The 12,438-nt window shown below is 42.5% G+C and overlaps 1 protein-coding gene across 1 annotated transcript; it reads right to left on the bottom strand.

Annotated features, from left to right (window-relative positions):
* Positions 1–2,012: 2,012 nt before the first annotated feature.
* LOC129204835 (mitochondrial amidoxime reducing component 2-like) lies at positions 2,013–12,092 on the bottom strand. The gene is made up of 7 exons (XM_054821512.1): positions 11,723–12,092; positions 11,370–11,543; positions 8,079–8,241; positions 6,341–6,481; positions 5,288–5,349; positions 5,128–5,199; positions 2,013–4,588 (listed from the first exon to the last, which is right to left on the bottom strand). Exons 1-7 carry the CDS (start codon positions 11,995–11,997, stop codon positions 4,462–4,464), a joined length of 1,014 nt encoding a protein of 337 aa, XP_054677487.1. The 5' UTR covers positions 11,998–12,092; the 3' UTR covers positions 2,013–4,461.
* Between the last annotated feature and the right edge of the window lie 346 nt (positions 12,093–12,438).

The raw sequence follows: 12,438 nt of genomic DNA, 5'->3' as shown, positions 1-12,438 counted from the left end.
CTTCACCCCAAGTTCAGTCCAAGCTTCATTGCTAGGCTTGACTGTCCACATCCCAGTTGTAACAATCCCAAACACGCATTTTACCAGCCAAGGAGCCAAGAGGTATTAACTCCCGCTTCACCAGCACTGACCAGTACCGCATGCTACCACGCAACACGATGCAGTCACACAGCAGCATCCAGCACTCCCTTCCCTGCAGTGGGCATCTTCTTCATGCGCTGCCCAGAAAACAGCCTGGCTAGCAGGCAGGCATGGCACTGTTTCAAGATACTTGAAAAGGAACACCAATAAATAAAAGTGAAGAAAATTAGAAGTACATCTATAGGTGAAAACCCTTGTCCCACACCAGGAAAGTCATTACAAGTGAAGATTCTGGCTCCAGAATCCAAATATTGTCATGATTTGTTTCAGAAGAGGCCCACTGTCTGAAACCCTTACTGACTTCACCAGTGTCTCTGGGGGAAAATGCAAAAATAATTACTCCTGACAGTGACATTCTAACTAGAGATCGTTAACATTAACACAATGGCCATGTAGTATATGTGAAAATAGGAACCTTTACGCAGTATGAATGCTGCCTCTCTTCCAGCTGAAGAAAAGACTGATACACATATAGTTTTGATACCTGCATTATTTTTTTTAAGAAACTTCTGTCCAAAAGAAACAAGTACTTCACAGGTTTAGTCCTCAGCGCTGCGGCTGCCCAGTACAGGGAATTTCTTACAGATCTCAAAATGAGAATAAGGCAATTTAAGGTGCTAGAACAGACCACAGATGAACACCCTGTGGCAGCCCTTTTAGAAACCTTAGCCATTTGGAGTGGCAAGGGCCAGGAATCTCTTTTCTTGTTATGGAGAAGTGGAGCAATGCCTTCGGAAGGCTTTTTTTCTCATTAAGATGCAGGAGCAGGGATCCTTCTCTTTTTTTTTTTTGGGGGGGGGGGGCAGTCTTCACTGAAGATGCACCCACCTCAAATCCTAAGCAACCAGGAAATTTCTGCTTGCAAGGATTGTCCTCTCACACAATCTTCTGCAAGAATTATGTTGGTGCATGAGCGCTGTAAAAAGTTTTGATTTTATACTTAGAGACCTGAAATACGAGACATGACCTTGCGTTGACTTGAGTGTACTAAGCTTTCCTACTTTCAAACCCATTTTTCCTTATTTTCCTATGTCTGTGGAAAAAAGAAGAGAGTCTGTAAATATCTTTTCCATCATCTAGATCATAAGGGTTGTAAAATTGAGTGTGAAGATTACTTACATCTGATGGTTCTGCTCTCTTACACATACAGCTTCCTCTGGTTAACAGCATACTTTCCTGAACTTAGAGGTAAGATTAAAAAAAAAATAATCATCACTGTTAATTATATATGAGGTCCTGGAAACATCAGCAAAAGTTTAATGCCAAAACAGAAAACTGTCCTGAGCTCAGCTGAGATAGTTAAATTTCTTTCTAGTAGCTGGTATAGTGCTGTGTGTTGGATTTAGGATGAGAATAACGTTGCTAACACACTGATGTTTTTAGTTGTTGCTAGGTAGTTGTAGTGTCTGCACCAAGTCAAGGACTTTTCAGCTCCCCACGCCCTGCCAGGTGCACGAGAAGCTGGGAGAGCACAGCCAGGACACTGACCCAGGCTGGCCAAAAGGATTTTCCCTGCCATAGAACAGCATGCTCCGTAACTAACTGGGGAAGTGGGATTGCTGCTCAGAAGCAGACTGGGTATTGAGTTGGGGTTTTTTTTTTTCCTTCCGCATGTGGTGAGAAATTGCATTTGTGCATCGCTTGTGTATTATTGTTATGATTGTTATTATTATTATTATTATTTTCCTTTGTTACTCTATTAAACCATCTTCATCTCAACCCACAAGTTGGTTTTTTTCCATTCTCCTCCCCATCCCCTTGGGAGAGCAGGGGTGAGCGAGCTGCTGTGCGGTGCTTAGCTGCCAGCTGGGGCAAAACCACAACAAAAACAAAGCAAAAAGAAGATTCACAAATTTTACACCTTACAGGAGTTTTGATTCAATAGAAGTTTATACTTTTGTTTTCTTCCTCTAGAGTTAAAAAAAAAACAATTAACATTTTTAAGTACACAATTTAAAAACCAGTGTTTTATGATTGACATCTTTTCAGTCAGTTTCCTAAATGGCTTTAGCAAAATCAAACACAATTCCTACACTTACAGCAGTTCAACGTTTACATGAAGATACTGATATTGTACTGTTCGTAAGTTATGCTCTCCACTTCCTGGAATGGCCCTCTTTCATCACATAACTGATTTAAGTGTCATTTGTGAAACGTGTTGTACTCAGACGCATACCTGTTTTAGGATTCTAGCCAAATTCTTCTAGGGGGCTTTTACAGCGATAAATCAGGGGTTTAGACCTATGGCATTTTCTTAACAGGCAGGCAGGTGCAGTTTCTCATTGGAAAGACAGCCCCATTTTCAAATTAGCCCAATCGATGATAGCCTAATGAGAAGCAGCATATCCATACCACACAATTTGTTACGTAAATCCAAATGTGGTGCTAAAACAACAGTGGAAAAATATGTTTGGCTAGAGGCAAAAATTCAGCTCGCTTTCCTTCCGCTTCTTTGACTTAATGAAGAGACACACACTTAACTAATTGTTTTGGCAGACCAGCAGGCTGTCTTTGCTAAATTATACCATTAGGAATTCCACAAGGTTTCAGCTTCTAATATTAAGGATCTTCAACATATGCTTTCTAAAAGTGAAACTCAGGATTATTTTCCTTTTTAAAAGATGCTTTTTCTCTCACTTCCTCCCGCTAGCTGCTTCATCAGGCATAACAATGCACAAATATGCAATGTGCAGTCCAAACTGGGCACTTGTCCATCACAGGAAAACTTAATACTAACAGAGCATTCTGCTAATGAAAGGATATTCAGAGCAACACTGAGTTCACAAATAATAGAAAACTACCTTCCCGTTGTGCTTGCTTCAGGCTTGCCAGGTACATACGTCTGAATTTGCTCAAAGGCACAATGGCTCTTCATTTTACAGGTCTGAGTTGCGAACATGCAGCAAAATTTGAGTTTCATATTCACAACAGAAAACAAAGAATCTAACACAAAATTGGGTCATGATTTGTCCTTCTTCACACTTACTTAGATTCCTCTTTTTGTTTCAACACTCATTCTAGATCTAGTAATCCTTAACAGAGCAACAGGGAGCCAAACGTTTGAAAGATGGCTAGCTTTTGTCTTGGAGTCCACTTTTTTTTTAATGATATAATATTTAAAGAAAAGATACTACTGCCATCATCCAACTAGTTTCCTCCTCTAACTGTTTTATGCAGTATAAAATATAGCAGAAAATATAATTATCAGCCTCATACAAATGGCTGACATTTTGATTAGAATAGGAGCAGAGGCAGGGGAGGGGGGCAACCAGAGATCTAAATGCATAACCTCTAAGTATGAAACCGCAGCTTCCCAAACATCTGCTTAGCAGCCTAACTTTCTACAGTAAGAAGTTCACTGAGCCAGAGAAGAACTATGCATGAACACAGAGCCTGGACATCAGCTTGAACGGGGCAGGCTCAGAATCAGATGACTCCCAACAGCTTTTCTTCCCCTCCAATGCGTGTAAAGTCTCTAATCCAGTGAACACCTAATTCTTTTAGTCAAACTGGAAGTTCTACTGATACGTTAGCAAATGCATCACTACTTTACAGCCTAGCTGTTATGGTATGCTTCACAGGAGAAAAAAATGATGGTTCAAACTCTATCAAGCAGAGGTCATAAACTAAAGGAACCCCCCAGTCTCACACATCATTAGCCAGTGTTCCCACCTCTAGATTAGAGTAGCATTTAGTCAGGTCACAACCCTTTCACTTCTGATATAGCTCGAATCTCAAAAGACAGTAGCAATCTTCAGGAAATGACTGCAGGATAAGAAACACTGCAAGGAAGTACCTCCAGACATAGATAGGGTAAGATGCTTAGGACCAAAGAAGGGTGGAATCTAAGACAGAGCCTTGCCATCTGCACTCCCCGTTCACCTGTAGAGGCAGCCCCACAACCAACATACTTTATGCTTGGCATGACTCTTTTTGTGGTTCTTTATAGGCACCGAATGTATCTAACACAAGATGCAAAGCCCTTGTACATAATTTTGGATTCTGATATCAAGCTCGACATAAAATTTTAGGAGGTGTGATACTCACAGTAGTGCTGTGAAGTCTACCTTGGATTAGAGTTTCTTCTATCATAGCCTCCAGAAAAACTAAAGACACGGTTGCTACAGGCATGCTAGTAGATGACATGATCTGAAATGATTGGCACTTCATAGCCTCAAAGACCCCCCTGCACCTTACGAAGGAACATAGCACAAAAAAATATTGCAAAGAATAAGACAAAATTATGCTGGTGACTGTGTTCATGGGAAAACAATTTGCATATCAAAGTGAAAAGGCATCTTCTGATCAAAGTCTCTCTCATTACTGGACCATCTTGTACACAGGGTCTCCAACTTGAATTGTTCCAGTTTTGTCAACAGCAAAGTATCTTCCAAAGAGAGGGCTCGATTTGTATATGTGTCGCTCAGACGGATCACATAAGCGGTAACTGCAGAGAGAGAGCACTTCTTTAGAATCAGTGGCAGTAAATTCTAAACATCAAAATATCAGTGATGAAAGAGAGGACATATGAATAGTGATGCCCTGTTTTCGCCACCATACTAGACTAAAAACTAAATAAATATTACAGTTAAGAGAACCAAGCAGTTGAAATACAGAAAAAAAGCCTGATTGTATTCACACATCCATGTATAACACACATAGAAAAGACTTTATAAAAAGAAATGCCAAAGTTGCAAAGTTAGACCTTTAAATACTTTAAATACCTATTACCCCAGGCATTCACCCTAGCAGAGATGAAAGAGACAGGCAATGTAAAGTTTGCAAGAAAGAAGAGAGAACTTCCTGACTTTTCTTACCATATAGAATTGCAGAAAGTAGAATGGAAGCCAATATACACAGACCTTTACACTGTATTATTATGTCCCACACATACTTCAAACCACTTTTAAAACACTAGTCTAACATCTGTTGGGATCTAGCCTAAATCCACTCTCACAGCCTGAGAAGCGCTGGTATTTTTACAACCTTTTCAATGTTTCCAGTGGCTCCTTCCTGTCCAGGACCCCAGTGTCTGGGTTAACAGTTGTTAAAATACACCTGCAATGACAGACACTGCCAAATCAATAATAGCTTCTTATTATAAATCTCTATACATCTATATAAAATAATGGTCTCAAATGTTTACCTGGCACAACACACTGTCCCTTTCATCTCCACATCGCCAATAAGAATCTCCTCCCAGGTGTCCTGAGGGAAGGTAAACGTTATGCACAGATTAGACGTATCCACATGCAATCATTTTTCAAGGAGTGGCACAGTCATTCCTAGAAGAAGCAGTACCATTCCAGATGGTCACCTTTACTGGCATCTTCAGAATAAGTACAATTCTGTTATGGTACTATTTTAACAAAAACAGTCACTGCATTCATCCAATTCAGGACCCACTAGTAATTATATCTGGAAAGAAAGATACACAAGTAATAAATCCCATTCTGCACCATGCACTTGTCTGAACCTAAAGCAAGCTTATTCTTATTGTACGTGTGATAATCTGATCTGTGACCTCTGGTAAGTCACCAGTTTTGCAGAAAGAAAATCTTTGGTGGAAGTAAGTTTTCACTTCTCATCTACACAAGCTTCCTATTGCAATCCTTCTTGGAAGATGAAACCCCATTCTCACTTTAGGAATTTGGGAAATTATCAGATCTATCCAGAGCAAATTCTTTGGAAAAATGGCAACATGACACAAACACACTTAAAAGCCACCATCACCATTTCACTTCATCACCAGATACCTTCCCAGACAGTGTTTTTTGAACTACCAGAATATTGTCAGAGATGCAGTGACAGACCACAGGATTGCAAGGGTCAGTTTTGCTCTTGCGCCAAAGGCTATAAAACATCACACTGTCAATTTACAAATTGTTCATTTGTATCATTAAGTGATCTATTGCAGCATGCATAGCTTTCCCTACTTTACACTTAAAGATGAGCTTTCAGTAGCAGCCAGTCATTTAAATACACTTTGCCAAGTTAAATGAGCATTCATAGACCTGTCTCCTTCCTCAGCGTTTCACATGCACTGATGTGAGCAGAAACTCTATCTCTCTGGAATCCAGTTGTAAAAATCACAGAATAGCAGCTTTCCTCATCTTTATAGGCACCATCCCACAAGAAAATTGAGTTACAAAGAAACATAACCAAGCTGTCGAAAAGACATTTAAGACAGTTATTTTACCTCCTCAAAAGCACTGCAATCTGTCACAAGAATATTTGGCCTGAAGTTCTGTATCTTAACTTTCTTCTCCAGCCTGGTATTTAGATCATCCAGTGAAGCTTCTGAGAGGATCAAGACTGGGCTACAGTCAGGATAGGCAACCTAAACAAACAAACACAAACAAATCCTAAGGCTGCTGTAACAGCACGGGAACGAAGTTACTGAATGACAAAAGGACAGATATGTTGGAACCAGTGGCCACATATTAGCCTGACTGTTAGGCTGCTGCGTTCAGGTTTTAATTTTCCTGGCAGTAGATTAACAATTAAAAAAACGTGCCCTTTCCTATGTCAGTAACCACGGCAAGTTTCATTTGCTCAAATTGTAAAATTAAACGTCTCTTTATAGAATTAAACCAAAATTATATAAGCTACCAAACTTCTTACAAAATAATATTGTATGCATTCCCCAGACATTTATTCTAGGTATTACAGACGGAACTAAATTTAACATGTAACTAAGTTGTGAAAGGTACTTAAGACGTTTATGGACCTGCTGAACTTACCTGGTTGACTATAATCAACTAACTGGATTTTTCTATAGAATGAATCTATCACAACACCAGAGGGAGTTTCGCATACAGAACAGCAATACTAAATTGCAACTGTCCATTTGTCAGACTAAGTGTGCTTGGAAGTGGAAGGGTTGCCATTTTAGCAAAAAAAAGCCAACGAACAGTGTTAAAAGAAAACTCCTATATATGCCAGTTCCACAGGAGAAAAAAAAAAAAAAAAAAGAGAAATTTTAGCAAGAATTTTCGTGTATAGCTCTCCTCCTGTCTTTCCCTTACATTATCCTTTCCCCCTCCTTGTACATGCCTTTACAACCACAAGAAGATGAGTGTTGAAATAACTATACAAACAATTCTACCCTCTTTTCATGCTAGGATTCCTGAATACCACCTCTCCTAATCCTTTTCGCTGAAACCTAGTTTTCCGTAGTGATCTCAGTGCCCTTACATAATAAAAACACTGATGCCCTACAGATAACATATCAGTAAGACAAGGTACTCACAATTTGTATTTGCTTAAAAAGCTTACACTCCTCAGGTACAGTTCAAACCATCTTCACGTAAGAGAGTTGTTCAGACAAAAAGGGCATCAGTGGCTCCAATGATATAGGGACATCTGAGCACAGCCATCTCCTTTCCTTACCCGCATTAACTTTCTCTCACATCACACCCTCAAGCCTCCTTCCACAGAAAGGGCGAGAGATGAAACGTCTGTAACCTTCTTTAGATTTTAATTCCTAGGCCCACAACTATAGAGCCCTGGGTTAAGCATCATTCCTTGAAACACAATACCTGGTACCACAACTCATATCAGTACACTCCTAGACCTGACAAGGGATAGGGAATGGAGGTTTCTATGCAACACAGATTACACCATCAAAACATCTTTAAAAACTTTACTTTTTTCTATTCACTGAGGCACGAAAGGAATGCTATTCTGCAGTGCAATAGTTCCTCTTCAAATATCAGTATCAGACCCTAGTTGTGAATGGTCAATAGCTTAGAAGAGATTTAAAGTAAAATTTAAGCAACTCATCTCCATAGAAAAGGAGAATATTAATGTGGTTTACGTACGTGACTACACACCTTGCTAAACTGCGCTCAATCACCCATGACAGAACGGGTAGGTTTCGGTGGGTGGGAAATGGTTAGAAGAAAGTACTTCTGAGAAGAAGAACACTCATTTACCTCGTCTGTGGTTCGGAAAAGGTTTATTATGTCCTTTGACTTTCTTGGCACCATGGAGGGCTCAAAGTGCACCAGTCGATATGGCTCTGAATTCAGGAAAGTGGTGATCCACTGAGCCACTTCATCTCCACAGTCCCTGCCTTGGATGTCCAGTCCAAACACCCTGAGGAGTCACAAGACACATCAGCAAGCTAGCTGGAAAGCCGAAGGCTCAAGGACGCTTATTATTCAAAGGCAAACAACTCGTTTTAACAGTAGTAGCAACTTGCAGTAAACAAATTGCCTGGATTATAATGAGGTGAAAGTTGGTTTCTGAATTTGGCACAAGGATCGTTCCCGGTGTGCAATCTCCTGTGGCCACCTTGTTTTGAAAGCTAAGTAACGTGGACATGGCCAGACAATACCAGCTGGTGAAAGAATGAGCCGTGAAATAGCCTTTAGGTGCCCAGAGCTAACTGTCACATTAATGACCAGTAACAAACCCACCTGTTTGCCACACTGTCAAGCAAAAAAAGGGTCTACTCTTGCATTTGCATGCAACTGCAACACCAAAAGATTTCTACCCAGAAATCAACTGAAAGGTAATTCATTTCAGAAAATGAACAATATTTTGAAAGGATGTAGTTAGTTACTGTAATTGGCATTTACAAATGCAATTAATTGTAAATGTCCCTAATTGTTGGGAAGCTTTCCTTCCAATTTTAGTGCTGTAAAAATTTAGCCAGAGCTGAGTGAAAGTTTTAAGCTCAAACTTAAAATATGGAGCTATTCTATATGCTAAGAGATGTTAAAGATTTGTAATGGAAGCAAAGTCCATGTGTCATAAAAGGCCACTGGCAGCAGAATACAAACAAGCTTAGATGAGGAACACCTTCCTGGCAAGAAAATATCAACTCAATCAAATCAGCCAGTAAACTTCAACACCAGTCATGAATGGTTTTACTAGTCTGTTCAAAGTAGCGGTTTTGACCCAAATGCCCTGTACTTTCTTCTACCTCTGCAACCATACTCTGCACAGCTTAAAGCCCAGAGATGCCCAGGCAGTTCATCTAGCCTGAGCCCAGCTCCTAGGAGCCCTCGTTTACTCATCTTGGGGAGAGATGAATCGTTAGGGTGCTGGCAGCAACATCCCTGCTCTGTTTGCTGGGATCCCTGTATCAACTCTGTGGCACAGGCTGGGATGAAATGCCATTGCCCCAGACAGCGTTCAACCGCCCTTCTCTTGCCTCCATTCTCTCAGTCCCGGTGTGCCTTCTGGCTGGCATGACCACAAGGTGGGGGTCTTACAGCTTCCAACACTGCTGTTTTCTACACAGATCTATCCTGAGCACTCAGCAGTACAGGGATCCGTGGGAACAGATTGTGTAGTTGAAGTATTGCAACACATATTGACAGAGGGCACAAATGAAGAACACGAGGTCTCTTAACCAGAAGGCTATAAAACCCACCTACTATTTGCACAAATAGAAACTGTGCCTACACAATGGCTTCAGTCCTACATTTGACTCCCCCAAACACAAGGTATTTAAACATCCATGTAAAATCTGCAACTGGACTTACCAGTTTTAAAGATTAAAGTCTGCACAGCCTTTTGCAGCCACACAATTACACTGCCTTAGCTCCAAACTACTGGGTACGAGCCAGCGCCCATCTGAAGGCACAGTGCTTGCCCGGCGGTGGAGTAAATACAAGTCTGTGCAGAGGGCTTTGCCGACAGGACATACTGTGCAGTAAGACAGCTACTCCCACTCACAAGCTGGAAGGGAAGAATCTAGGAGCAAAAGCCAAATCTTCATTTGTCTGATTATAGTACTGATCCCAAACCTCATTCTTACAAATGGCTCAATGGATCAGAAAGAATCAGCCTTTAGCTGACAAACAGCAAACTGTTTAAGCACAGCAGAGTCATACAAAACCTCAGGATTCTTCCTGAGAAGTACAAGGCAATGTTTAACTATGCGCATTGCTAATTTTGCATCCTATGACACCACCTACAGTACCAGACAACTTGGTAATTTTTAAAGTCCATTTACATGCATCTAACTTTTCCTTATTTGCACTCCCAAATTCTAGCAATTTTAAAGCCAGAGAGTGCAATAGTTTATTTAGGCAAAGAAAGAAAAAAAATCAAGAGAAAAAAAATCACCGAGACTTAAAATTAGAAAATAAATCCAAGATAATTTGTCATTACTGAAATACATTTAGTCTATTTAAATGTTTTTCTAATGGCATAACAAATTTTAGAAAAATAACATCTTGAAAACTGCATGTTTTTGTAGTGTATGTCATTGGCTAATGTATACACACCATAGACAGGTTTTTAAAAGACCATCCTATTTCTCCCTGAGAAATGCTATCATTTGTAACTTGCACCTGCCTTGTATAAACAGAGATACTGAGCTATGCTGATCAAGGGTTTCCACAGCAACAGATTTATGCTAAAAGCTAGCAAATGCAGTTCCTTTCCAGCACTCTTTTCATTATAGCAGCTAGTACATTAACCTTTCTGCTATCCAAAGGAAAAAATACTTACCAGTATCTTTGTAGAGGCTACTAAATAGTCTTACATACTAATTGACATTTTAATAGGGAAAGGTTTTCTACTTCCCCTTGTCAGTTTTCCAGCATGGATTTGAATCCATGGGTCAAATAACTAAGCCTGCACACAGCTAAATGACTACATTTGTAACCTGTTCCCCTGAAACCTCTTTGAGATAGCACCTACAGGGAATGACCCGCTCTCTGGGGATGCCCATCTTTCCCCTATGACCACAGACAGAGCTTCAGACAACCAAGTTACTAATTCAGGCACCTCAGTTAAATGCTTACAGACAGGAGTGAGGGAATCTAAATTCCAACACCAATTTCAAATGGCCAGTGTGTATCCAAAAATGTTGACACATTTACTAGCGGTGACCCAGAAATACCAAAATGCATGACTGAGGCAATTGCTCACCCAAGCAAAAATGAAAACACTGACAGTAAACGCAAATGAGTAAACACGACAGTCTCTGAAGAGTGAGGATCACAGTTCATTTGGCAGATGTATTGCGTATGGTCTTTGAATATCGTGCCATCTTTACCTGAGATTTGTTTTCAGCAATGTTTAGCAGATTAAAACTAGACCTTTCATTATGATAATTAATCCTGGCCTCTCTGAATAACACATAGCAGAGAACTTCACCCTCCAACTCCTGCATAAGAAAATGCAAACCATCACACAGTCTCGGAAAAACAAAGCATGACAGTATTTAGAGAGAAGGGAGAGGGAAAAAACCCGTTCTTCAGTACCTGCAGTTCCGCACAGGATTCTTCTTGGGGAGCTTTACAGGCAAGCACAGCTGCTTCATTTCTGGGGCATCCAAGATCAAGTGCCCATTTTCACAGCTGACAGAAACGAGGACCAGCCGCGGCTCCTGGCGAGCTGTAATCATGTGCCCATCTTCTTTGGTCACAAGCCAAAACCTGTGGCGCGACGGGGGACAGAAACGCGTTGAACAACGTTAAAGGCCGCCGCCGGGTACGGGGCACTCCCGCCGGGCACGGCAGTACCGGCCAGAACCGAGGCCTGGTAGCAGGGCCTGCCCCCGGGCCGGGCAGCAGCACCGCGCCTCGCCCCGCTCCCCAGCCCGCCCCGGCCGTACCTGTCCCGCATCTCCCCGCTCCGCAGCCCCATCGGCGTCACCTGCGCCCGCCGCACCGCCATCCCCCGGCACGACTTCACCGGGTACACGAAGAGGCTCAACACCGTCCCCACCCGCTGCAAGCGGCGGCGGCGGCCCGCGGCCCGCCTTCGCCCGCCGACCCACCGCCAGGCCCCGAGCACGGCGCCCAGGGCCAGCAGCGCCGCCGCCCCCCACAGCCAGCCCGGCCGCGCCGCCCGCAGCGACAGGCCCAGCGCGCCCCGCGCCCCGCTCATGGCGACCGGGCCTCGGCGGCAGCGGCGCGGCGTCTGAAGGGGCCGGGGCCGGAGGCGGGCCGCGGGCAGGCGGCCGCCCCCCTCCGGCCCCGCCGCGTCTGGCGCCTAACGGGTCTCGCTGCGGGCGGCCTGCGGAGTTTCACCGGTACCTGCTCACTACACCAGGCCGAGGCCTCCGCGGGGCCAGGACCTTTGGGGGAAGAAAAAGAACGATCACAGCGCGGACGATAAAAGTTCGAGTGCATAGTCAGTGTCCAGCTTGACAAAACACTGGCAGCAAATGCATTTCGTTTAATATCTGGGCTTTTATTAAAAGCAATGTTGCAGGAAAAGTATGAACTGTGTAGAAATACATGAGTATGTGAAATCCAGCTGTTTGGGTCGACTCAGAGAAGAAGGGGGAAATGAGTGGCTGGAGGCAAAGAGCTGGGGGAAGGGGGG

The sequence above is a fragment of the Grus americana genome, chromosome 3, assembly GCF_028858705.1.
Source record: "Grus americana isolate bGruAme1 chromosome 3, bGruAme1.mat, whole genome shotgun sequence".
Taxonomy (NCBI): domain Eukaryota; kingdom Metazoa; phylum Chordata; class Aves; order Gruiformes; family Gruidae; genus Grus; species Grus americana.
Note: the sequence above shows the minus strand (reverse complement) of the source record. Positions and strands in the feature narration are given on the sequence as shown.

Coding starts and splice junctions, on each gene's coding strand:
- LOC129204835 (XM_054821512.1), bottom strand. CDS start 11,997: ATGAGCGGGGCGCGGGGCGCGCTGGGCCTGTCGCTGCGGGCGGCGCGG. Junction 8,242..11,369: donor AATCCTGTGCGGAACTGCAG/GTACTGAAGAAC, acceptor GTGACTCCTCAG/GGTGTTTGGACTGGACATCC. Junction 5,350..6,340: donor ATTGCAGTGCTTTTGAGGAG/GTAAAATAACTG, acceptor ACCTTCCCTCAG/GACACCTGGGAGGAGATTCT.